The 26233-nt window shown below is 50.1% G+C and overlaps 1 protein-coding gene across 1 annotated transcript in view; it reads right to left on the minus strand.

Annotated features, from left to right (window-relative positions):
- Positions 1 to 218: 218 nt before the first annotated feature.
- LOC124464771 (ryanodine receptor 3) overlaps positions 219 to 26233 on the minus strand; it is an 88905-nt gene continuing 62890 nt past the window's right edge. The window contains exons 51-102 of the mRNA XM_047016607.1: positions 26014 to 26177; positions 25724 to 25802; positions 25362 to 25451; positions 25100 to 25249; positions 24941 to 25003; positions 24742 to 24817; positions 24302 to 24425; positions 24078 to 24193; positions 23857 to 23924; positions 23622 to 23743; positions 23450 to 23499; positions 23260 to 23320; positions 22501 to 22739; positions 22165 to 22246; positions 21859 to 21989; positions 21368 to 21682; positions 20987 to 21227; positions 20785 to 20872; positions 20603 to 20695; positions 19164 to 19334; positions 18948 to 19007; positions 18093 to 18227; positions 17876 to 17988; positions 16306 to 16402; positions 15097 to 15200; positions 14475 to 14526; positions 14329 to 14385; positions 14149 to 14248; positions 13713 to 13792; positions 13049 to 13125; positions 12868 to 12941; positions 10228 to 10311; positions 10012 to 10100; positions 9751 to 9879; positions 9439 to 9543; positions 8588 to 8669; positions 7068 to 8377; positions 6821 to 6879; positions 6530 to 6707; positions 6332 to 6418; positions 6066 to 6248; positions 5646 to 5776; positions 5310 to 5352; positions 5014 to 5141; positions 4812 to 4872; positions 4591 to 4737; positions 4345 to 4479; positions 2448 to 2604; positions 1990 to 2054; positions 1786 to 1886; positions 1393 to 1444; positions 219 to 1238 (exon numbers count right to left, since the gene is read on the minus strand). Of these exons, the coding sequence (XP_046872563.1) occupies positions 1143 to 1238; positions 1393 to 1444; positions 1786 to 1886; positions 1990 to 2054; positions 2448 to 2604; positions 4345 to 4479; positions 4591 to 4737; positions 4812 to 4872; positions 5014 to 5141; positions 5310 to 5352; positions 5646 to 5776; positions 6066 to 6248; positions 6332 to 6418; positions 6530 to 6707; positions 6821 to 6879; positions 7068 to 8377; positions 8588 to 8669; positions 9439 to 9543; positions 9751 to 9879; positions 10012 to 10100; positions 10228 to 10311; positions 12868 to 12941; positions 13049 to 13125; positions 13713 to 13792; positions 14149 to 14248; positions 14329 to 14385; positions 14475 to 14526; positions 15097 to 15200; positions 16306 to 16402; positions 17876 to 17988; positions 18093 to 18227; positions 18948 to 19007; positions 19164 to 19334; positions 20603 to 20695; positions 20785 to 20872; positions 20987 to 21227; positions 21368 to 21682; positions 21859 to 21989; positions 22165 to 22246; positions 22501 to 22739; positions 23260 to 23320; positions 23450 to 23499; positions 23622 to 23743; positions 23857 to 23924; positions 24078 to 24193; positions 24302 to 24425; positions 24742 to 24817; positions 24941 to 25003; positions 25100 to 25249; positions 25362 to 25451; positions 25724 to 25802; positions 26014 to 26177 (6894 nt within the window). The 3' untranslated portion in view covers positions 219 to 1142. The remainder of the gene's footprint in view (positions 1239 to 1392; positions 1445 to 1785; positions 1887 to 1989; positions 2055 to 2447; positions 2605 to 4344; positions 4480 to 4590; positions 4738 to 4811; positions 4873 to 5013; positions 5142 to 5309; positions 5353 to 5645; positions 5777 to 6065; positions 6249 to 6331; positions 6419 to 6529; positions 6708 to 6820; positions 6880 to 7067; positions 8378 to 8587; positions 8670 to 9438; positions 9544 to 9750; positions 9880 to 10011; positions 10101 to 10227; positions 10312 to 12867; positions 12942 to 13048; positions 13126 to 13712; positions 13793 to 14148; positions 14249 to 14328; positions 14386 to 14474; positions 14527 to 15096; positions 15201 to 16305; positions 16403 to 17875; positions 17989 to 18092; positions 18228 to 18947; positions 19008 to 19163; positions 19335 to 20602; positions 20696 to 20784; positions 20873 to 20986; positions 21228 to 21367; positions 21683 to 21858; positions 21990 to 22164; positions 22247 to 22500; positions 22740 to 23259; positions 23321 to 23449; positions 23500 to 23621; positions 23744 to 23856; positions 23925 to 24077; positions 24194 to 24301; positions 24426 to 24741; positions 24818 to 24940; positions 25004 to 25099; positions 25250 to 25361; positions 25452 to 25723; positions 25803 to 26013; positions 26178 to 26233) is intronic.

A 26233-nucleotide genomic window follows, 5' to 3' on the forward strand; every position in this document is an offset into this window, starting at 1 on the left:
AAAAGGACTCATTATTTGATCATAAACCTACAAATGGTGCAACAAGCCAGCCGTAATGTGAAGGGGAGGAGCAGTTTGGAAAGTGACTCATTGGTGTCTGAATGTTGAGTGAGCGGAGGTGGACCCTGGGTCGCCGTGGTGACAAGGGACCAGGAAACACAGCAATAGGATTAATTTATTGCACTACTTTATTTTTCCTTCAAAATAAATCCACGGTTCAGCAAAGCTACAACATACAAAGGGCCATACATACATAGCAATCTATTATCTGTTGAGGTGTTCCATAAATTCGGACATGTGATATATTTTGACGTGTCACCTAGAACGTTTTATACAGTGAACATTTGCAGTTAGAATGCTGCATTTTAGCAAAAAAAAAAAAAAATGAATAAACTTTTTTTTAAATTTTAATTCATAATTGTTTTCAAATGAGAAACAAAAAACACAAACTGCTGTATTTAGAACAAGTGCCTGGTTCAGGATAACTACTGCACTTACATACCATGAAGAAAAAAACCTAATGGTTTTTGCATAGCTTGGTTTTTAATGTTGATAAGGCACTTAGTCAATACTTGATTTAGGCATTTCATCATATAATAAACCTCTTTCACCTGCTCAAGTCATTCAGTTTAACACCTCATCTCTGCTAGCATGGTCATGTTTGGAAAACTTCTTTTAAATCAACTCACCCTCTCTTTTGGCATAAGTCTCGTTTTTCAACATTCTTAAAACATTGAAGTAGTAATCTTGTGCATATTACGACCCACTCACTGTCCCATAACCCCACACAACCCAATGTTTCTCAAAAAGACAAAAAAATTGTGCAATGGTTTGGGGTTACGTGGAGGAAAAGGCATCAAGTTGTCAAAAACAACAAAAACAAACTAATGTCTGAAGTTACAATCGTCCCGTTCTCAGGTCGTCCTCTAGTGAGGGTACAGTGCCCAGGGACGTTGATGTGAAACGGTTCTCTCTTTCTCAGAGAAGATGAGAGCCTTCGCCCTCTCTTCCAGCCTGTTCAGGACGTCGGGCAGGCGATGGGAGATGCTGGTCAGCTGCTCGTGAGAAGATCCAGCAGGTCTGAGATCTGCTGTTCCTCCAAGAGAGATCCTCCAGGGGAAGCTGCTCTGGCAGACGGGCCTCTAGTTCAGCTGGTCTTCGTACTGCTTGCGGAAGCAGTCTCCAGCGGGGAAGAAGTCCCAGCACCTCTCCTGGTACATCTTCCACACGTACGATTCCTGCAGGATGCAGACAGACAGGTTACAGCCAGGCCATCCTTCAGGATCAGCTGGGAACTGATCAGATGTACTGAGAGACACTGCTGCTGTCAGACATAAGGTGTGTATATGGCCTGTACAGGTCTATCTCCAGGGAGATCCACGTATTATTTACCTGACCAGTGTGCTCAGTTTCATCTTTGTTGATGAGATACATCAAGAAAAACCTAGAGTCAGTTCAGAGAGAGAACACAGACGGGGTCATGCAGAAAGCAGCCTTTAAATTGGAAATGTCATTAAATTCTGTTTTATAACTTTACTTGACTTCAAACTTGACTGCTGGAACTGTAGCTATTTCAAGCCTGAATAACTCTAGCAGAGTAGAAGCACAGTACTCATACACACAGTGAGGGGAGGAGAGAGGGGAGGGGAACTGGTAGTATGGATCATTGAGGGTAGAGGTACAATTAATCAGGCTACATGGAAACCAAGTAGAAACATCAGTAGAGGATCAATGAGATGAGGTGCTGGATGGTCAGAGTGAGAGCCGTGTCCAGGTGGTACTCACAGGTAGTTGGCTAAGTTGTGCTCTTGTAAGGTATGTGTCTCAAACCCATGAGGCGTTGTGTCAAAGTAGTCGTTGCCGATGCCACAGATGAAACATTTTGTCTGAGGATCAAACATGACAAACATTCAGCATTCAGCTCATTTCCTGTTTTTAGTCTGACACAACCCCAAATCAACTTTCCCCTTTCACAAAGTTTCCCCTGACCTCCATGTCCTCCTTCACTTGCTCCTGTTGGTCTCTCAGCTCTCCGAAGGCGTCGATGATCAGACCTGAGGACACAGAGCAGAGTCCTCGTCAGTTACTGTCTCTCTGAGGTGTGAAGCTTCTGCTGGGAAGGGCTGTAAGGTTCAACCAGGCTGAGGGGGACTGTGGATCTGAGGAGAGTCAGGGTGGCTGTGTGAGGCTGACACAGCCCCTCGTCCTCCTGACTGATCTCTCCTCAGGGACGTCCAGCCATTGGAGGGATGGGAGACGATGTGACTTTGACACGGCTGGTATCAACCTGACACACACATACAAACACACACACACAAACACACACATACAAACACACACACACAGACAAACACACACATACAAACACACACACACAGACAAACACACACATACAAACACACACACACATACAAACACACACAGACAGACACACTCTCTGGCCCTACCCTGGATGATGGCCAGCAGGATGACGATGACGAAGAAGAAGAAGGTGATGTCGAAGAGGATGCGGTACAGCTCGTAAGGGTCGCCCGCCGGGTCCTCGATCTCGTCCCCGATGCCCCCCCCGGCTCGCACGCCCACGTACATGTGGAAGAGGTAGCACTGAGAGGGGTGAGAGAGAGAGAGAGAGAGAGAGAGAGAGAGAGAGAGACGGAGAGAAATGTCATCTGAACTAGGTCACAGGGAAATATGTTACATTCCCACAAATATGGGTTGAAAAATACAATTTTGTTGCTGCAATAAATTGTTGCTGCAATAACTTCTCATAGCTAACAACACACTCCTGTTTCAACATAACCCTACATATACATACAGCCATCACTGTCACTATGTCATATGTTCACCTCACTGTCACCATGTCATCATGTCATCATGTCCAACTCACTGTCACCATGTCATCATGTCATGATGTCATCATGTCCAACTCACTGTCACCATTTCATCATGTCATGATGTCATCATGTAAGTACAATGTATGTATACAGTGCTTTTCACACAGACAGGGTCACAAAGTGCTTTACAATGTACATTGTCAATATAACATTATAGTCTAATAATAAAAATAGAAATAAAGAAAACAGATACAAATTATCAATAGACCAAAGACAGAGATTAGTCAAAAGCTAACCTGAACAAGTGAGTCTTCACTTGTCTCTTGAAACTCTTAACATTCTCAGCAAACCTAATGCTGGTTTGCAAAGCATTTCCAGAGTCTGGGTGCCATAGCGGAAAAAGCTCTATCCTCACGTCTTCAGACGAGTGCGTGGTGTGGATAGCAGATTTTGGTTAATAGATCTAAGAGACTGTAAGGGGGTGTGTAGGTGAATTATATTGGCAGGATAAGCAGGAGCCTGACCATGTAAAGCCCTATAGGTTATGGTACATTTAGAATTGGATCCTGTAAATTACAGGCAGCCAGTGAAGGGAGCAGAGTAGAGGAGTGATATGAGTTTGCCTGTTTGACCTTGTAAGTTTACATTTACATTACATTTAGTCATTTAACAGACGCTCTTATCCAGAGCGACTTACAGTAAGTACAGGGACATTCCCCCCGAGGCAAGTAGGGTGAAGTGCCTTGCCCAAGGACACAACGTCATTTGGCGGGGCAGGGAATCGATCCCGCAACCTTCCGATTACTAGCCCGACTCCCTCACCGCTCAGCCATCTGACTCCCGTTTAAGTAAGTAGTAAGTAGCCTAAGTAGCCTAGCAGCAGCATTTTGAATGCATTGCAGACGGTGAAGAACCAACTCCACTGTCCAACTCAGTCACTGCGTTTACATGGATTCGAATTACTGGCTTATTTGGACTCAAATAGAATCATCCGTTTCTTGTAAACACCTTTGGTTGTGACCTGGAAGTCAAAAAAGACGATAAGTTGTTGCTGCTGAGAGCCGGCCCGGCAGAAACAAACGCACAACGCAAGCCAATAGCACCAATAGTGCCATTTGCATTCGCAGTACTTCTTTTGTCAACAAGCACGAAATGTAGAGGGACGTAGCTTCACCTTGCTCTCCGTTCGCCATCTTTTTCAAAATGTTGATGTTGTTGTTGGTAGTGGTGAAGAGGTCAAGCGGAAAGGGCTGTATCACCACTAGTTGTAATGAAATCAGCGCCACGTATCGTACTGGGATATGACATGCTTTCGGCCAATGATTCGGTTTATTCACTGCCATATATATTAGGATAATAGCAGTTACCCCAAAGGTTCGCATTATCCAAATAAAGCTAGATTCGAATTGATACCATCATGTAAACGCAGTGACTGTCATCATGTCATCATGACATGATGTCCAACTCACTGTCATCATGTCATGACATGATGTCATCATGTCCAACTCACTGTCATCATGTCGTCACACTTCATATCTGGCTCAGCCTCGTCTTCACTCTTGTTATAGAACTTGCGGAAGAAGTTGAAGGCGACCACAGTGTAGAGGTACACCACCACAGCCAGCAGGCCCACCGTCAAGACCAGCTGTGACACACACACACACACACAGGTAACACCTATTCCCTCAGCAACAGAGTGACAGGTTCAAAGTGCCCCCTAGTGGCTGAAGGGGGCAGGGCAGGGTGTGATCCAGACCTGTTTGCCGTTGTGCGTCACAGAGGACAGGATGGTGCGCAGGGTCTTGAAGCCCATGGCGATGTCCAGCAGGTGAGCAGCAAAGAAGAAATTGTTGTAGTGTCCCAGGATGGACATGGTCGTATACCACACCAGGTACAGGAAAGACTGCACCAAAACAACCAATCAGAGCACGCCAATAACACACACAATCATACGTCGAACAATCACATTGCACTCACATTATCTGTGAACACCACGCCCAGCTTCCAGATGTGGTACTTAGTGTCGATAGAGCTGAGCCTGTAGGTAGAGGTTGTAGCAGGTCAAAACTTCCTCGTTTTATCACCACGTCTGCTGGTAGTTGTGTGGCTGTGTTTGGTTGTGTGTGGTTGTGTGTGGTGTGGTTGTGTGTGGTTGTGGCCTGCTTCTCATGCGTCTCACCAGGACAGCAGTGAAGCCTCCTTCAGCACCGTCTCCTCGGTGGGGTTGAAGTCCAGGGCACTCTTGTCCAATCCCAGCAGTTCTGCGATCCTCTCGGCGCCGTACAGATCTCCATACTTGTTGATCACCTACACATTCACAGCAGGCAGCCGTGAGCCCAGGCCTAACTGAGCCCAGGCCTAACTGAGCCCAGGATTAACTGAGCCCAGGCTTAACTGAGCCCAGGCTTAACTGAGCCCAGGCCTAACTTTATGGCCACGGTACACTGATCACAGGGATGGGTGAAGCCTACTTACTTTGCGTTTCACAAATTTGTCCCAGTAGTTGTTAGGGAAGGAACTGCAAAGAGGAGGATTGAAAATAAATTGAGGAAACCAACATACCACTGTGATTCTCAGCCTGTGGAGTTTGAGACCCCCCCTCCTCCTACCCTCCTCACCCTCTCCTCCCCTCCTCTTCCCCCTCATCTCCCCCCCTCCTCCCCTCCTCTTCCCCTCCTCCCTTTCTACCCTCCTCTTCCCTTCCCCTAGTCCTTACGGGCTGTTGATGACCAGCAGGGTTAGGGTCATAAGGGTTAGTTAGGGTTAGGGTTAGTCAGGATTAGTTAGGGTCAGTTAGGGTTAAATCCTTACGGGGTGTTGATGACCAGTCGGTCCCACTGGCCCTTGATGTCGTCATCTGACGGTTGCTCAGTGATGTAGAGGCCGTCAAACTCCAGTTTCCTGGCGATCTCCTTCTCCCGCTTAAACACCACCAGGGGCACCTACCAGACAACACACACTCACTGTGAACGTGTGTGTACGTGTACTAACCCTGCATGCATGTGTTTTTTATGTGTGTGCGTACACATGTACAATACAGGTCTGGAAAAAATTGAGAGACCACTTAAATTTTGTATTCATAATTTTTTTTTTCACAAGGACAATTTGGAGTGAGAACAGAAGGGTTTCATTTGCAGTGTTAAATTCATCGTTCTTCACTCCAAATTGTCCTTTACAAAAAAAAAAGATTCATTTTTTCCAGAGCTCTATGTACTATGTGCGTGTGCGTACCTTCAGGTAATAGTATCCCACCACACACAGGAAGGAGATGATGGTGTGCAGGATGGCCAGGAAGCAGAGGGTGGGGGCCATGTAGCCAGTGCTCTCCTGGAGGACAAAGTACTCAGACGAGCCTTCCTCCGGCCCCCCATCTCCCCTCCAGGGGTCGTCCTCCTCAGAGTCATCCCCTGTCACCTGACCACCACAGGAAACAACACAAGCCAATCAGATTAGAAACAAGAACAAATCACCTGATCCTTGGAGGAAAAGTCACTTACTTTGTAGAACAGCAGAATGAAGTTGATGGCGAAAGCAACAAACAGCGCCAGGAAGCGAAGGTTGTAGAAGTTGCGGGCGAGGTAGTTCTGGAAAGACAACGCATCATTCAGGAACCCGTCTCCCCATACCAGAGTCACATCCCACCCATTCATCCACAGACAGGTTCAGGACCCGGCGGGTTCAGGACCCGGCCTCACCAGCATCTTGGTCTGGTAGATGTCCATCCCAGCGAAGAAGCTGGTCATGAAGGCCTCTGGGCTCCCCTTCTTGTGGCTGGTCCTCTTCTTAGGAGGCTTCCTCTCCTCCTCCACCGGGGGCTCTGCCTGGACGTCCTCCCTGACCTTGTCCGAGTCCCTCTTCTCTCCGTCCTCTGAGCTGGAGCACACATACACACAGTCTTAGACAGTAGGAAATGTGTGCGGTCCAGAACAGACTGTACCAGTGGAAGCAGACCAGGTGAGACTGTCAGGAACAGAGCAGGAACTCACTCTGCCTTCTCGGCCTCTGCTCTGGGCTCTCCCTCTGGACTGCCACTCCTCGCAGCCTCCTAGAGACACACAGGTTCACCAGCAGCTCATGTTCACGTCATCATGTCAAGCAAAGCCCGTCCACAAGGGAGGTACACTGTTATACCATTATGGAATAATACAAGTGTATGTGTGTGTCCTGTTTGTGTGTGTGTGCCAGCATGTATATGTGAGTGTGTGTGTGTGTGTGACAAAGACCCACACAGACCAGAGCCTTCTTCTGCCTGACCGCGCTAGCTATGGAGGGGGCGTCGACCCCCACCACCTCTGCCACGTCCCCCAGGCCTGGCTCCGCCCCCTGCTTGCCTCCCTCCCTCCGGCCCTGCACGGCCAGCAGCTCCGCCATCAGCTCCGCCTCGGCACACTCCCCCTGCGCCAGGCCCCTCTGCTCCAGCACCGCCAGCTCACTCGCCTCCAGCTTCTCTGCTTCCAGCACGTCGCCGTGGATACCAAACTGGGTGGGGTCGGGCATGTTTCCCAGGATGTCGGTCACCTTCATGTTCCTGGCGCCCTCCACCAGCCCGCCCCCGAACATGGTGGTCCACAGGATGTGGAAGAACCCCCAGACCAGGCTGTGGAGGAGATGCAGGAGGCCCGTGAGAATCACCCAGAAGAAGGAGAAGAATCCTCGCACCATCTCCCTCACGCTCATCTTCCTGAAGCGGCGGTACTGCCGGCGCATGCTCCTCAGCGTGAGCAGCTGACGCAGGCTGGACACAGTCTTCCTCAGGGAGGCACAGGCCACGGTGAAGGCCGAGGAAGACTCCAGCAGGACGCTCTCCTCTTCCTCCTCGCCCTCCTCCCCCACACTCTGCCTGTCCTCCTCCTCCTCCTCAGGGCGCTCAGCTGCGTCCGGCTCCGAGATCTGAGAGGCCAGCTGCATCTCGAAGATGGTGTCCTCGCAGAAGTTGACAAACAGCTCCATCTTCTCGCTCTCTCCGCCCTCGTTCACCACGTCGAAGATGAACTGCCTCTTGGACTCCTTCACCTGGGGCTTCTCCCACTGGGTCCTGCTGGACTCGCTGATCTCAAAGTAGACCCTCTCAATGCGCTTGGCCCCACCCATGATCTCGATGCGGCCCAGGTAGGGCTCAAAGTAGCTGAGGACGCTCTCTGCCAGGTCCAGGAAGGTGGCCAGGCGGGGGTCGTGGGGCATGTGCTCCGACAGGTTGGTCAGCAGGACGGCCACGTTGAAGCCAATGTCCTTGGCCGGCTCGTGGAAACGTTCCACAAACTCTGGGTAGTTAAACATGTCATTCTCGTCCGCCTCAGTGCAGGAGAGGAGGAACTCGATCTCTGACTGAGAGTACTGCTTCTGGTTCTCCATGGACTTCTGGAACTCCTTCTTGGAGATGACCCCCTTGCTGTCTGGGTCGTACTCCTTGAAGCTGTCGGAGGTGGTCAGGTCCTTCAGCTTCAGGAACATGTCAAAGAACTTGAGGATCATCTCCACGTTGTTAGAAGATTCCACCAGCGTGTCCACCATCTGCTTGCCGATTGTTCCGTTGACAACGTTTCCTACACGAGGACACAAGGTGTTAACAGAACACACAACAGCTGAGCCTTCTCTCCTCATAGTTGCTAATAAAAACCTTTTTGATTGAATTACATTTCTCTATAATGAAAACTATGCAGAGAGAGATCTGATTAGTCAAACAGCCATATGCTGGGAGTGTATGCTCCTGGCTCCCTAACGTGGTCTAAACCAATCAGGAGGCAGCAGCTGACCTTCCAGCAGCGACAGCATCATCACGATCATGTCCTTTTGCAGGTCCAGCAGCTCCTTCAGTAACTCAATCTGGCTGGAGTCCTGTGGGGACAGAGACAAAGCAGCACCTTTACTGGCAGAACAGAGCAGAGGAACTGGAGGAGCGGTATGTCACACAGCCCTCAGCACGCTGATCATGTATGAGCAAAGAGAGACCTCTAGTGGCTGATCATGTATGAGCAAAGAGAGACCTCTGGTGGCTGCACGCATGTGGTTTGTGAGACAGCATTTACCAAAAACTTAATGACCTTTGGTTCCATGACACCCAGTTGGAGAGCTGGGTTAGTAGAGGTGGGGAAGACATGGACAGTAGAGGCAGTAAAGACAGTGGAGACAGTAGAGACAGTGGAGACAGTAGATACAGTGGAGACAGTAGAGACAGTGGAGACAGTAGATACAGTGGAGACAGTAGAGACAGTGGAGACAGTAGAGGCAGTAGAGACGGCAGAGACAGTAGAGACTGTAGAGTCAGTAGAGACAGCAGAGGCAATGAAAGCAGTAGAGCAGCAGAAACAGTAGAGACAGTAAAGAGAGTAGAGGCAGTAGAGACGGCAGAGACAGTAGAGACAGTAGAGTCAGAAGAGACAGCAGAGGCAGTGGAAGCAGTAGAGCAGTAGAGACGGCAGTGACTGTAGAGACAGTAAAGAGAGTAGAGGCAGTAGAGGCAGCGGAGGCAGTAGAGGCAGTAGAGACGGCAGAGACGGCAGAAACAGCAGAGACGGCAGATACAGTAGAGTCAGTAGACACAGCGGAGGCAGTAGAGGCAGTAGAGACAGCAGAGGCAGTAAATGTATTGTGATGGTGGTGTTACCTGTGACAGCTTCATCTGCATGTTGGCAAACACGTGCAGGAAACCCACCACTGCATCCCATAGCCTGCTGTGAGCCAAGCTCTGCTGGTTCCCTATGCAGGGACCCTGAGAACACAGACACAGCATCATCCTCAGACCAACACACACACAGCATCATCCTCAGACCAACACACACACAGCATCATCCTCAGACCAACACACACACAGCATCATCCTCAGACCAACACACACACATTTCCTCGAAACACAAACATTCCTGCACACGGTTCTGTATCCGTGGGGTCCTAGAGATGTTGAAGGCAGGCAGGGTACCTGGATGTACTCGGTGAGGGAGTTGAAGATCTGCTTGGCTACAGCCAAGGCTCTGGAAAGGTTCCTCTGACCTGCTTCATCCATCACGTCCTTCCCTGAGTAGTACCAGTAGAAGTCACTGATAGACTCCTGACAGGACGATGGGTAAACAAGCATGTCAACAACTTAGTCACACATATCACCCATGTTCCTCAGAGTGAATTATTATTCATCAGTGTGTGTGTGTGTGTACCTGTTGGTGTTTAAGTGTGTGTGTTGTACCTGCAGTCTGAGAAGGTAGTCCACTGTGCTGATGATAATATTGACAGTGGTGGTGTTCCCTGTCTGAGTCCTCAGGAAGTTTTGAAAGTCTGCAGAAGAACAGCATAATATCAGACAGAACAAATAAAGGGGTAAACATATCCATGAAGTGTTGCATGTGAGGTTATCCTGCTATCTTGTACTGAACGTACAGTAAGTAGGATCTTTGTGTCCTACCGTTATTGTGGCCCTCACACAGCAGCTGCAGGAACCTGAAGAGGTCCTTAGTGAACTCATCGTTCTGCAGGACTTTGGAACCTGCTGACAGGAGAGGAGGTTGACGCCTGGCCCCTCAATGGTGTGAAGGTCTCCAACCCTCACCCCTCCTACCCAGGCACCCTAGCCTCTGAACAACCCCATCCCACCCCTCCTACCCAGGCACCCTAGCCTCTACCCACCATTCCCCATCTCACCCCTCCTCTAAACCACCACATCACCTGACCAGCAATACTGTGTAGTACTCCAGCTGCAGGCCTTGCATGGAGAGTGCTGTAGAAGCACAGCATCAGCACCATACCATCGTGACTGGATACAGGCTCCATACAAGCACTGACAACAGGAGTAAAACAATCGGGGCCAGCTTTGTTGTTTTGTTCTTAGAACACAAACAAAGCTCTGAGAATTGTATTCTTATTAAGTTTCAACAAAACTGGTACTGGTTAGTATAATCAACATAAAGACACATACAATACCCCACATAGACAACAGGCACTAACTTACTTAAGTATAGAGAGAGAGACAGAGAGAGACAGAGAGAGACAGAGAGACAGAGAGAGACAGAGAGAGACAGAGAGAGACAGAGAGACAGAGAGAGTGAGTTTGGGGGTTGTTGACTTGTTGAATTGATGGGTTCAATCCAGATGTCATTAAAGAGCATGCAGGTGTTCCTTCCAGGCCAGAACAAGAAGACAAGACAAGGAGAGGGTGGGGAGTAGGGAGAGGGATGGGAGGTAGAGGAAGACAGGAAGGAGAATGGGGGGAGGAGGAGGAGAGTGTGGGGTTAGAGGAGAGAAGGAAGGAGGGTCTGGGCTGAGAGGAGCAATCAGGGTGGCAGCATTGCGAAATGAGTAGAATCTAAACCGTGTATTTACCCCGCTCACTCACGTTGACTGCGACCGATGAGTTATAAAAATGATAAGAGGAAAACAAACAAACAAAAAAAGCAGACATAAGCAAAGGAGAAGACACTGAGATTCAGTAAGAAGTAGGAACAAGAGAGAGAGAGACAGATACTGTAGTTATACGGACATGACTCTGCTAGGCTCTAGGGGCATCAACATGCGATGTTACAGAGTCTGTCCAGGAAGGATTCTGCAGTCTGTCCAGGAAGGATTGTGCAGTTTGGCAGTCTGTGTTGGACTAGGGGGTGGAACAGTACGGGATTAACAGTCACCATCACTTATGCCTGATCGCATGGGGTGAGAATGAGGTGGAGTATGCATGAGAACATATCCATATCTACTGTATGTTCTCTATGAGGTCCAGTGGTCCAGAGAGAAGCTCCACGGAGAGGCCCCGGGGGGCTGGGAGGCTGGGAGACTCGGCTACAAACAGTTCAGGTTTGGTGGGATGTAAGCGTCAGCGCTCAGACAGCAACATACAGTAGCACAGGACCCCCTCTGGGATGAACACACAGATGACGAGGACACGCGTGACACACGTGACATGGAGATGTTCCAGCACAAACAAAAGAACGTGCATCGCCATGCTAATGCTGCACCATGTGTCTTGGGAGCCAATCACAGGTCTTCCTTTCTAACAAAACAGAGGCATGGGCCAATCATTAGCTGATGGGAGGAATAGCTGACCATCTACAGTTTTCCTATAGGCTTCTGTTATTGCCAGTCAAGTATGGTTCTTCTGAATAGAAATAGAGCTTCTACCAGAAACATAGATTGAGGGGGTCGGGGTTGGGGAAGGGATCAGGATGCAATCACCAGTCCTTCCCATGTGCTCATTATATCGGACGGCTGTTAGAGATCAAGCTCGGAAGCAAAGAACCGGGAAGTTGTGTCTAACTGTGGTGATGCAACATGGTTCAGCATTGGACAACATCATCGAGTGAGCTCCTATTTCAATGGTTGGAAGAGATTACAGTGTTTAATGAGTTCATACTAAATACGTTTCTGTTTCATTGAAGTGTGTTGGGAAAATGTTTCTTCAAGGCCGACATTCTACCTTCTGCTTTCACCAGGTCTACCTCTGCTTTCACCAGTTCTACCTCTGCTTTCACCAGGTCTACCTCTGCTTTCACCAGGTCTACTTCTGCTTTCACCAGGTCTACCTCTGCTTTCACCAGTTCTACCTCTGCTTTCACCAGGTCTACCTCTGCTTTCACCAGGTCTACCTCTGCTTTCACCAGTTCTACCTCTGCTTTCACCAGGTCTACCTCGGCTTTCACTAGGTCTACCTCTGCTTTCACCAGGTCTACTTCTGCTTTCACCAGGTCTACCTCTGCTTTCACCAGTTCTACCTCTGCTTTCACCAGGTCTACCTCTGCTTTCACCAGGTCTACCTCTGCTTTCACCAGGTCTACCTCTGCTTTCACCAGGTCTACTCTGCTTTCACCAGGTCTACCTCTGCTTTCACCAGGTCTACCTCTGTTTTCACCAGGTCTACCTCTGCTTTCACCAGGTCTACCTCTGCTTTCACCAGGTCTACTTCTGCTTTCACCAGTTCTACCACTGCTTTCACCAGGTCTACCTCTGCTTTCACCAGGTCTACCTCTGCTGTCACCAGTTGTAGGCAGCACCTTGATAACAGATAACAGTCCGTTTGTGGGACAACGCTGGGACTACGCCCTCCCCTTTCACTTACCCGATCCCTCTTCAGTCACCATGCCCAGACCCTCTGCCTTGTTCTGACGCTCAAAGGCGTTCAGGTCCAGGACACTGGGAGTTTGGACAGAAACACAGCAGGCATGGATTTATCTCATACTCTCAGGTACAGAAAATGTTACGATTCCAGGTACAGTAAAACTATGTGTTCTGCACTTCACCTGCAAGACTGCATCAGTCCTGATAAACTCTTAAAAAACCCAGCGTCTCGCTTTTCCTTCAGGTAGTCCAACATTTTCTGTGAGAGAGGAAAGGGAGGATTATAAGAGAGAACAGAGCAGGGCTGCTGAGGGCATGGGGGGCCTGGGAGGCCTGGGGTGTCTGGGAGGCCTGGGGGGCCTGGAGGGTCTGGAGGGCCTGGAGGGCCTGGGGGGGTCTGACAGAGTAGTACCCCCGCACCAGCATGGTGGAAGGGTTACCTGCTGCACCAGTGTGTTGGAAGGGTTACCTGCTGCACCAGTGTGTTGGAAGGGTTACCTGCTGCACCAGCATGGTGGAAGGGTTACCTGCTGCACCAGTGTGTTGGAAGGGTTACCTGCTGAACCAGCATGTTGGAAGGGTTACCTGCTGCACCAGTGTGTTGGAAGGGTTACCTGCTGCACCAGCATGGTGGAAGGGTTACCTGCTGCACCAGTATGTTGGAAGAATTATCTTCTGCACCAGTATGTTGGAAGGGTTACCTGCTGCACCAGTATGTTGGAAGGGTTACCTGCTGCACCAGTATGTTGGAAGGGTTACCTGCTGCACCAGTATGTTGGAAGGGTTACCTGCTGCACCAGTATGTTGGAAGGGTTACCTGCTGCACCAGTATGTTGGAAGGGTTACCTGCTGCACCAGTATGTTGCCTCCGTTCAGGATGGAGATGCCCAGCTGGAGGGAGAATGTCACCATTGGACCAAGTCGACCTGGGAAACAACAAGAAATCACTGCAACTGGACCAATGATATTTTAGTCATTTAGCAGACGCTCTTATCCAGAGCGACTTACAGTAACTACAGGGACATTCCCCCCGAGGCAAGTAGGGTGAAGTGCCTTGCCCAAGGACACAACGTCATTTGGCTCGGCTGGGAATCGAACTGGCGTGTTCAGATTACCAGCCCGATTCCCTCACCGTTCAGCCACCTGACTCCCCTGGTGTGGCCTTGTATTACAACCCCGGAGCTTGCTTTACTACCCTGGAGCTTGCTTTACTACCCTGGAGACCAGAATCCCCAAAAGAATGCTAAACAAAGAAAGATGGTGTGTGGGCGTCATCTTGTACCTTTGCTGGCGCTGATCATTTGCAGCACCATCTGAGCGGCCCCTCTGTCGTGGAGTCTGGCCTGCTGGTACAACGTCTTCTGCTTCTCCATCTCCTTCTCCTGCACAACAAACACCACAGGCACGTCTGTCAGTGCCTGCTCATCCAGCCAGAATACAGACCTGGAAAATGTTTCTGAACCTCAAAGGTTTTCTCTTTCCCCTCCTCCTCTTCCTCCTCCTCGTCTTCAGCACAGCTCTGGGGGAGAAGAGCAGAGAGGAGTCAGCTGGTGAGAGGGCAGAGCACCAACGCAGGCCACATCTGAAAAACAACCTTGTTGTGTGTACCTTGGCCATCATGTCTGCGTACGCAATATACAGAGGATCCTCCTCCAACGAGCTGGAAACACAACACACAGTGGATGAGATCAGACATGACTGTGAAGTGAACACCAGCTGTCTGGTGATGTCTGAGGTGCTTCGTCTCAGCTACGTGACACATGACAGTGAGACGCTGGCTCCTCGGACAGGGCAGGAACATTCCAGCAGTGATTCAGTTGAGGAGACAGTTTATCTGCTAAGGGAAGCTCCAGCAACATTACACAGCACAGATGGACTGGCAGTGCGAGGGCCAAGTGTGTTTGTGTGTGTGTGTGTGAGCATGTGTGAGTGTGAGTGACTGTGTGTATTGGTACGCGTGCGTGAATGTGTGTGTGTGTGTGTGTGTGTGTGAGTAACCTTGTTTTACAACCCTTGAGGGAATCAAAATCCACACAATGACGATGAACTAAGAAACACTTGACATTGTGGGTACATTTTCCTGGTTACCCCAACTTCCAAGTGCTAGGGGGGTTAGGATTAGGGGGGGGTTAGAATGATGATGATATTAAGGGGTGGAGATGTTATAGTTAGGGAAAACACAAGGACAGATGAAGAAGCCACCACAAGGAGAGACAACACATGTGTTTACCTGCACTCAGTGAGAGCGTTGTGACTGAAATGCAGGATGAGCTGATGAAGAGGGTCTGGCTGTTTGTCTGCCTCCTCTTCCTCCTCTTCCTCAAGCTGTGTCTTCTGTTAGACACACACACACACACACACATCAGCACACTGTGGGACCAGCCTTCACAGCTGCCACCACACCACCTTGAGCGGTGAGCCCTCTAGGTACACTCGACACACAAAAGTCACATTGAAAGTAAAAGGTAGTGAAGTAAAAGGCTAGGACAGAAGCAACATTTGGTGTGTTTCTGTCCGTCGGTCGATATGGGCACCACAGTTCTCTCCATGCCTCGGAGACTACGTGAGAAGAGGCAGAAATACCAAAGATGACATTCCACTGCATTTCACTGAGCCCCAACAGGACATGCTTGCTCTGTGCAGTACATTACATTACATACACACACATCAGTTTCACATGATTCGGATAGATTAAGGTATGGGATATCTAGCGGAGCATGCGGATACACACTTCACACACACACACGGGTGAACATACACAAAGCAGCCAGATGACTCAGGGTTCAGGTGTGTGTGTAAGGGTCAGGTGTGTGTGTAAGGGTCAGGTGTGTGTGCGGTGATGGCAGCATGCTTGTTAGCCCAGCCTACTCTGTCATGACCTGGTCTGAGTCAGCTACAGTCGACCCTCATCAACCTACATCACTGGGTTGTCTCTGGAGAACTATTTCAGCAGTTACGCATGATCTTTACAAAGTGTCTTAGATTTTTTTGGGAGGAGAGAATCTCACTAACAAAGTTGTGCTAAAAGCAGACCTTTTAAGGACACCTCAAAAGCTTTCAGAACAACAAATTCCCTAAAAGGCATGAAAGCGAGAGCAGAAAAGTCAGAGTAGAGACAGCATGCCTTCCATGACTGTCGTCAGTAACTGCAGCATGAGCTCTGAATGCAGCCTCACCTGGGGGAAGGGGGCGTGGCTTCAGGACAACACAAACACACAGCTACAGGCTCTGATATCACGGCTGATGTCATGCACGCCCTCTAGGGGCGTCAGTCTAACAGCAGCACAAACACACCAGTAGGGCGACACTGGGCTACAGCAGAACATGACGGCGGCGCCCGCCCAGAGCCTGGCCTGGCTGCTGGAGGGGACACTGGAGGTGAGGAGAGGAGGGGTCCCCCCCCACAGACACACAGAGCAGTGGGTACCGCGTTACTTACTGCCAGGTCCTGAACTAGCTTCTCTTCAAAAGAGTAGGTCTCTGTCTCTATCCATATTCTCTGATAGGCCAGGAGGAAGAGGTTAATAGAACGATGCCTGGGGAGGAGCAGGGCAGTGGAGCAGGAGCAAGAGGAGAGAGGAGGGGGGAAAGGAGGAGAGAGGAAGAGGGCACACTAGTTAATACTGGTTAGTACAGGACACTGGCAAATCCAACTGGTCACCTTGAGGTGCAGATATATTTAGGTCATATCGGTTATACAGTAAAACAAAGATAAGATCTAACAAATCTAGAAGTACTCTAGTATATGAATGGAGGCTAAACACAGTCAATGCTACAAGGGATGTTCAGATTGAGGCCGACCAGTCGAAACGCCACTGAGAACACTAAGTGTGGGAGTTAGCTACGGTCCCAGCACATGGCTGGAGCCGGCTCAGGGCAGGGTCAGGGGAGGGTCAGGGCAGGATCAGGGGAGGGTCAGCAGGAGAGAACACGTTCTCCAGGCATCACATTACCGTCAGCATGGAGAGCAGACTGTCACAGTCTGACTTCTCATACATTTTTTCCAGCCATAAACGTTGGTAGGCGATGAGGAAGTAATTATTATTTTTGTGCCTGAGGGGAGGTCCAGTGGTTACATTCAGGACAGAGCAGAGCAGAGAATGGCAGTGTCAGCTATAAGGGTTACAGCAGAAGACACATGAGCTGAAGATAGATGAGGTAGGGAATGAAAAGAGCACAGACCTTTCACAACAAAGATATACAGTTCCAGACATAAATAACAGAATACACAGAACCATCATTTCTGCCTTCCTGTCACGACTCAGCGTAAGCAGTAACCCTGTGTATTCCTATCTTAATATAACGCAAAGCCTCGTCCCATAAGGCGGCCAATCACTCGCTCAAATGAGTCATCCCATCGCCAGGCGACAGCTGAGAGCACATTAAAGATGGCCGCCCCCAGGTTGTACATAATTGTTTTCCCCCTCCCGCCTGTCTTCCCTCCTAGCGCTCTGTGACTGAGTTACAGTGCATCTGGGCATGAAATTGCTACTGTCCTTCTCCTATTCCTCGATAACAGCCCCCAGGCAAGACATTTGTCATACAGAGTGGGGGCGGGACACTTCACATTAATACAGGGTCAGAGCCCAGGAGAAGCATTGTGAGAGTTGTGATGTGGAGACAACTAGTGTAGCCGAGCTAGCACTGAGAAGAAAAGCTACACGCTTAATGACCTCCTCTGCTGGTGTTTCATTAGCGGAGCTCTATTTTGTGAGGAGAGAGTGTGCCAGTGTAACAGCGGAGGTGGCGCGGCCTGTCAGTTTAGCTTCCTCCAGATCTTTACCCACACCGGGCTTCAAACTCAGGCACTCTGACCTACGAGCGTGACTACAAACCAACTACGCCACTGAAGCTAGCTCTTCACTGGCGCGGGTGGACTATTCATACTGAGGAGGAGGGACCTTACGAAATTCACCTCTGCTACACTAGCTGGGAGTGGAAGGACCTCGTTAGAAAGCACAACTGAGGTGAAGGAGGGGGAGAGACAGAGGAGGTGCAGCTGTGGGTACCTGGGCAGGTTGTAGAGAGGAGCCATGCGGAAACAGGCCACCACAGCTCGTTTCCTCTGCTTGGACAGCAGCTTCTGCCACACACACTTCTTAGACCTCAGCGGCTGCTCCACCTAGCGCCGCCCCGGCACACACAGCAAGCACACCATCACACACCACAGTTATCACTGACAGAGCTTCCAGAAGGTTCCTGAGAGGAGGAGTAAGGAGAGCAGACCTGCTCCAGGTTGAAGACGGCAGCGGAGATGCTCTGGACTCTCTCCACAGTCTTCTCTGGGTCTGGAGGGCCTCCGTTCTTCACCACCACGTGGCGGTACAGGTTCAGCTGCCAGCGCACAGCAGGGTCTTCTGACTGGGGAGGGGAGGGGATGATGAGGTGTCTACCACACTGTGTCTACCACACTGTGTCTACCAGACTGTGTTTACCAGACTGTGTTTACCAGACTGTGTCTACCACACTGTGTCTACCACACTGTGTCTACCACACTGTGTCTACCAGACTGTGTTTACCAGTCTGTGTCTACCACACTGTGTCTACCACACTGTGTCTACCACACTGTGTCTACCAGACTGTGTTTACCAGTCTGTGTCTACCACACTGTGTCTACCAGACTGTGTTTACCAGACTGTGTCTACCACACTGTGTCTACCACACTGTGTCTACCACACTGTGTCTACCAGACTGTGTTTACCAGTCTGTGTCTACCACACTGTGTCTACCAGACTGTGTTTACCAGACTTTGTTTACCAGACTGTGTTTACCAGTCTGTGTCTACCACACTGTGTCTACCACACTGTGTCTACCAGACTGTGTCTACCACACTGTGTCTACCAGTCTGTGTTTACCAGACTGTGTCTACCAGACTGTGTCTACCAGACTGTGTTTACCAGACTGTGTTTACCACACTGTGTCTACCAGACTGTGTCTACCACACTGTGTCTACCACACTGTGTCTACCAGTCTGTGTTTACCAGACTGTGTCTACCAGACTGTGTCTACCAGACTGTGTTTACCAGACTGTGTTTACCACACTGTGTCTACCAGACTGTAACAGAATACTGGCCCACTGACCTTCACCTGCAAGTGCAGGTTCTGTCGGAGGTGCTCCTTGACCTCCTCGTCTGAATCTTTCTGTGAAAAGAACACAAATACAGACCTCACTCACCGAGCCTCACGTCAGTTAGGTGAGTTATGGGACCCTAGATCCTAGAACCAGCCCAGTCTAACCCTAACCCCAGTCCAGGCCCAGCTCCAGCCCCAGCCCAGCCCCAGCCCAGGCAGCCTCACCAGGCCGTAGCGGGTCTTGGCCAGGGAGATGAGCTCCTGGTCTCCAGGGGTGCACATGTTGAGGCCGATGGGCAGCATCTTCTTCAGCGCCGCCACGATCAGCGAGGTCTGGATGGAGTAGAACTCCCCTCGGCGCTTCCTGTGTTTCCTCTCTTGGTCCTGCCCCCCTGCCTGCCCCCGACACAACAAACCTCCCTGAAGCAGACTGGAACTGTCATAGGCTGGACATCAGATAGGGTGCACTTTAATGCTGTGTTCACACTAAACTCAAAGCTAATTATTTGCGCGAATGAAGCAAATTTTCGCTTTGCAGTCATTTGTGTTTATTCGCGCAAATCGACAAACAGCTACAATACTCTTGCCCTCAATTTCTTTAAAAACAGTCAGTGACATCTGAACATCTATCAACTTTTGCGACACAGCGTCAGTGAAAGACGCAATAGACGCAAATAGCGCAAAAACGCATAATTTGCGCAAATTTGCGTGTTTGCCTTTACTTTCAACGTAATCTTTAAAGTAAAGGCAGGCTCAGGCAGCACAATACAGTGAAGCCGTGTTCTTATCAGCACCAGCAAAATCTGCGAATCTGTGCCAGTGAAGCATTTAGAGCAAGCTATGGGCTGCAGGCTGCATGAGCTCACTGTTTTCCTGTAACAGACTGAGGTCTTATTTCATAAGGAAGGACTGTACAAAAGGAGGTATGCACACACACACCCTTCATCAACAGAACTGCCAGGGGGCTTATTCCGAGGCCTGAGCCAAACTCACCAGCAGTGTTCATCACACACAAACCTTCTGTCATGTGATCCCATGACCTGCAGTGGTCGTCATGGTTTTCAGTTATGGAAATGGAGGTGCCACACCCATCTGGGAGTGACTGATGGTGCTAGTTATGATGTCATACATGGCGACGAATAGGGGCAATGGCCATGAATGATTGGCTGATAAATGTTTTTTATAACATTTATTAAATATGCCGCAGAGCACGCTATTGCCTGTCCTTTCCTGCATTTGAGCATTCAGGTAAGACCCGGCCCATGCACTATGACCCGGCCCATGCACTATGACTGCTTCCAAACAGCTGAGTGAGGGACAGGATGGATGTCTAACACAACATGATGGCACACTGCTTTGTTTTTATGAGATAAAAACAAACAAGCTATCGAGCAACCAACAGAACCTTCTGCAACCCTGTGTGTGTTTGGTGTGTGTGTGTGTGTGGTGTGTGTGTGTTTGGTGTGTGCTGTGCTGTGCTAATGGTAGATGATGGTATCGCAGCTTGTTCTATAAATGTTTGTTTCTTATGCCACAGGGCAATGAGACAATGTACATTTTTCTCTACCTACTTCTGTAAACAAGAGAGGAGAGGAGAGGGAGAGAAGAGAGGAGAAGAGGGAGAGAGGAGAAGAAAGGAAAGGAGAGGAAGTATTCCCCCGTACCTTAGACATTTTGCTCTTGTTGTCCCCAGTCAGGAAGGACAGGTTGTTGATTTCATTCTGAACCACAAAGTTCTGCTCTTCCCTTTTGAAGTTCTGAGGAAAAAATGAGACCTTGCATTCATACTTTTTATTCTGATATCTTAAATTAGACCGTGTGTCTAAAGATTACGACGCAAACCTACGTGTGATTTGCACCAGAGTATGAAGATCTCTGCCACCATTCTGAAAAGCTCGTTGGAGTCATCATCCGGCTCCTTCAGCCAACGACACCTGCAGGAGGAGAGGTGAGTCCCTTGAACACATGGCCTGTCAGCAGCCTGTCATGTTCCCATCTCCATCCTTCACCACTCAAAAACTCAATTTCCCAGAGTTCCCCAGGCCCACCTGTTGTTGTCCACATATCGGATGAGCATGGGGTAGAAGGCATACAGGTCGCGGCAGAGCACGGCAAACTCGTCCAGGATGAGCAGCTCTGCCTCCTGAGTGTCTCCCCTCCCCTCCGCCTTCAGCTGCTCCTCCTCACACACCACCTTCACCGTCTTCTTCCTCAGCTTGTCCAGCGTGGGCAGGAAGTGGCTCTTCAGCAGGTCAGCTCTGGCCTTGCTGATGATTGGCTGCACGTACACTGCACATACAAACATTCAGAGAGTTAAATTAGGATACTGAGAGTGACAGACATGGTCCTTTAAGGAGGTCACACAGAAGAGGTCCCCAAGGGGGGCTTATGGACCCGCGGCCGAGCCCCCTGCCAACCCTCCAGCCCACCTGCGATCCTCTTCATCCAGGAGGCCTCGTCGATGCCCAGGTTGCTGTTGAGGATCTTGAGGATGTTCCCCAGGATGAGGCTGAGGTGCTCGGAGGTGACAGTGCTGCAGCAGCCCCCAGGGTCCTGGTTCTCAGGGCCCCTCTCCCACCAGTAGGACAGGTAGTTACACAGCATGGGGAGCACCACCTCGATGACGTGGGCCATCTCCGGGTAGCGAGCCCCGGACTCGGCCATGTCGTTGATGTCCTTCATCAGCACCTCCAGGCGGGGCATGTCTGGACACATGTCCTCCACAGCCTCAGGCATGCCTAGCACTGGACACAGACAGCCTCATGCTCCACACGGCTCACAATGTGTACACACTAAACTACCAAGCAGAAAGACTATCTGGAGTGTGTTTGTGTGTAACCATAAGCACCTTTAGAGGTGTGTGTGTGAGTATGAGTGTAAGTGAGTGAGTGAGTGAGTGAGTGAGGGAGGGGCTTCTCACTGGCTCGTTCGCGGGCTGTCTTGGTGCTGAACACGGAGCAGGGGTTGTGTGTGTTGAGCAGGGGCTCCAGGAAGGCCACAGGCATGGCCCCGGCCAGGGTGGCCAGACACTCCCCCAGGGCGGGCAGCTGTCTGGGGGCAGAGCAGCACACGGGAGGGCTGGGGAAGCTGGCACTATGGGCATTTTATATTTTTCATGCCAAGTCAGGTTCAAATAACTGGGGCATTGAACACACATCACAGGCAAATAGGCAACCATTTGAAACCTCTGCCCCCTGATTCAAACTGAGCAGGATTTAAAGAGTACCTCTCAACATAGATGTTCTTTCCAGTCCCGAGAGCATAGAGACTGGTCAGGATACGATAGCAGGACACCTGCACGTCATCCACTGTGAGAAACAGACAGTTGCTTCAGCATTTGTTTCTATAGGTACTGTAACAATAATATATTTAATCCATTCATCCATCCACCATTCCATCCTTCATGGTGCTTTGTGCTGCAGTGTGGACCCCCTTCATGGTGCTTTGTGCTGCAGTGTGGACCCCCTTCATGGTGCTTTGTGCTGCAGTGTGGACCCCCTTCATGGTGCTTTGTGCTGCAGTGTGGACCCCCTTCATGGTGCTGTGTGCTGCAGTGACTCACAGATGAGGTCCAGCTGCAGGTGGTGCTGGGAGATGTGCTGGAACAGGGCGGTGAGGATGGGCAGCAGGGCCGCGGTGGTGTAGTTGATGTTCTGAGACACACCCTTCATCTGGGAGCGGGAGTGTGTGAACTTGCCCAGCTCCAGGTTCCCCAGGGTCTTCTCCAGATCCTCTGCCGCGTTCTCGAAGAACGTCCTCAGGCCCGCCTTCACCAGCTCTGCGCCTGACTTCATCACCGTCCTATTGGACGACACAGAACGCAGGATTACTGATGAGCCAATGGCTGAACAGTATGCAAAGGACGTTGTCATTTCCAATCAGGAGGCTTGGATGGGAGATGACATGACTCGCATACTTCCCAGGAGGCTTTGGCTGTGTAATATGAGATCTGCTTGATCACTTTGACCGCCTTAAGGTGAAATTCCCATGATTTATACGTTGTATTTGGTTGATTTAGATTCAAGGTTAGGTTGTCAGTGTTGCAACATAATTAAATAATATGACACCCTAGATGGTGTGATGCATTAACAACATTAGCTTGTCCCTTTTTACATGGCTCCCTATCGTGCAGGAATACCAACACTGTTGTAAAAGCTGTGATGAAGGTCTTGATAGGGTTAGGGTTAGATGCAGATAGCAACACTTTGTTTCACACACAGTGAAAGGAGAGGAGAAGAGGGGAGAGGAGAACAGAGAAGCCTAAAACAGAGTAGATTAAGTATTTGTACTTTGTTACTTCCAATGTCTGAGTGTTACCCACCTGGTGTCCAGGGTGTGTGCCAGGATGTGAAGACAGTTGACCATGGAGGTTGAGTCACTACCTGCAGGATGACACACAGTTCTGGTAGCAGATACGGCTGACAAAACATGTTCTAAGTGTGATACACCCATCCACACCCATCCCTCCATCCCTCCCTCCCTCCCTGCCTCATGCAGGCATAACTCCTTACCAAAGAGGGAAATCCTATGTCTGACAAGAGCTGCCAGTTTACAGAACAGGCTGGAAACAGGAAGCAGAGAGAGGAAAATGGACAGATCAGATGAAGAGGTACAGAGAACAGAAGAGGGAACAGATGAGCAGTGTGCAGTGTGAAGGCAGAGGTGATCAGCGTGAGAGGGCACCTGGTCACCAGCTCCTTCTCCTTGTTGGAGGCGTAGCCACTGCTACTCAGCGCCAGGCTGGGAGACGAAAGGAAGTGGAGAGAGTGATTCTTGAAGTACTGGTCTATGAGAGGCAGTAGGACCTGGGGGAGACAGGGGTTAAGGTTAGGGCCACATCTGACTCAACTTGTTCTTCATATTCAGGGGTTGTTAATGATATTCAGTACTATGTTGACCATCTTCAGCACTTCCTTACTTTGGCAAAGAACTTGATTTCCTGCTCGTGAGGTGATCTGTCAGTTTTCCCACTGGACGCCATGGCCTCTGGAATGAGTTCAGAAAGATCTAGAAGATCTACACTGGAAGGTTCTAAACAGGACAGATCTAGACAGGGCAAGCTTTACTTTGATTATTTAATCCAACATTGTCTAACCTGAAGAGGTGGATGTGAGGTGTGCTAGTGAGGGCCAGTCTTACCCAGGTGGGCGATGAACTCCTGGGCCGAGTCCACATACTGCAGGAGCTTCTTGAGGAACTTGTAAGCGAACCTCTTCTCCAGGGAGGACGAGTCCTGGTCCTGGTCCTTCAGTCCTCTACAGAGCCATCAGGGTACATGGAGGTTACACTAACTACCATGTACTACACACACACACACACACACACAGATACAGATACACACATGTACAAACACAGACACCCACCGTGTGAGAGTGTATCCGTTGAGCAGTAGGAAGCGGATGAGATCCTGGGCCTTGTCGCGGTCCCGAGCCTTCTCCTTGGTGGTCAGGGTGTCGTAGGGCACCAGCAGGGGATGGCTGCCTCCACCTGGCGCGCACACACACACAGACACACACGCACACAACTCTGTACTGGCTGCCAAATACACTCTAATGTGCAGAAATAATGATGATTTCAAATATCAAAGATGACAAAGAAAGGCCCATCTGAATGACATGAGTGCTAGTGACAGCTCTCCTGCCCAGTGTGACTGGTGAGGAGGTCGTGTCTCAGGTGAGGAGGCAGGTGGCTGACAGCAGATGGTGCAGTAGAGCAGCTCCTCTGCTCTGTGATCGGCTTGTTTGGTCTCACTCGCATCAGCAGACAGCACATGGACGTGTGTGTGTGCTAGATGTAGAATCACCTCTGCTTCCAAGCTCCGTCTTCTTCTTCTTGGCCCAGATGTTGTGATGATTCTCTGCCACCACCTCCACCATGCCCTTCATACAGAGGAAGGTTACGATACACTCACATCATGGAGACAAGATTCAACACAACGTAGCTGTTCAGCACTCTCTCAGAAGACAAACACTTCAACACCAACACCATGCAAGGTCGCTCACCTGCTGTTCTTTAGACAAAACCACGTTGCTAGTGTCTAGAGGGCTTGGGTAGAATCCATTCGCCTGCCAGGATTCAAGAAAACAATGGTTAACACTGGGAGGCATTTAGCTGACTGCAGAGTCCCAGTAGGAACTGTCCCAGCAGCTCCAGAGCTGTACCTGGGAGGAGGTCTGGGAGATCTTCCTCATCTTCTCAGTCTCCCTCTGCAGGGACGTGGTCTCTCCATCCCTGGTCCTGTCGATGCTCCAGCCAACAGCCAGCATGCTCTTCAGAGACTCTCTCACCGGCCACCTGTAGACCTCCTTCTCCTGGAGAGCAGCGGGGAGAGGTGGGGTCAGCCCTGCTGGGGGTCACCTCACCTGTCCTGGTGGCTGCTGTTGGGGTGGGGGATGATGTGGGTGTGGTTTTGGGGTGTGGCACCTTCTCTGTGAGTCCTTTGTAGGTCCTGAGTTGAGGGTGGGTCTTGGCCTTTTCGTCCACACAGTCTCCATACTTCCAGCCCAGCAGAACCTGAGGAGTACCCACACAGTCTCCATACTTCCAGCCCAGCAGTTACAAACATCACTCTACTAAATACAATATCAGAAAGAACACCAAGAGGAAAGATTAAAGTTCCCTAAAAGAAAGTAAATGTAAAAAAACAATATAAATAGTTTGCTCAGCCAAAGTGGAATCTTCACTACGCCCCAAAATAATGGAGCTAGAGATGGCTGTGCATCCTTCACGGTCGCATCTGAGATCATCTCATCTAACCTGTGAAGAAGGGCTCCTCCCTGGCCTACCTTCTCTGCTGCCCATCTGTCATGACAGTGCTCTGCATACTTGTTGGCAACGTGCTCCAGCTTCTCCGGGAGAGATATGCTGCAGGGAACAGACGTAAACAATCACTCAGCTACCCAAGGAGGGAAATCAGCCCTACAGGGGGTACTATGGGCATTTACATACCAATTCACATGAATAAAAGCCCTGTGTATGACATCAGAGGACAGGGGCTGGACACAGGGAGGTAAGTGAGGCAGATGAAACCAGCTGGTGAGTTGTGTCTGCAGTGCGGCTGTTCACAGGAGCTCACCTGGAGGTGTTGATGGGCCTGGGCTCCAAGCTGCCGTGGCCGTCCACAGACACCGTCTGCTCCAGGCTGGCACAGACCCATGGCTCCATGTAGTCGGGGGGCAGGGCCCCGGAGATCGCACTGAGGCAGGGCATGGCCATCTTGAAGAGGTCTGGGTCATACTTCTATCCGGAAGGGAGAGATGTGTTAGAGAGAGAGATGTGTTAGAGAGATGTGTTAG

This window comes from Hypomesus transpacificus, chromosome 3 (genome assembly GCF_021917145.1).
Source record: "Hypomesus transpacificus isolate Combined female chromosome 3, fHypTra1, whole genome shotgun sequence".
NCBI lineage: Eukaryota > Metazoa > Chordata > Actinopteri > Osmeriformes > Osmeridae > Hypomesus > Hypomesus transpacificus.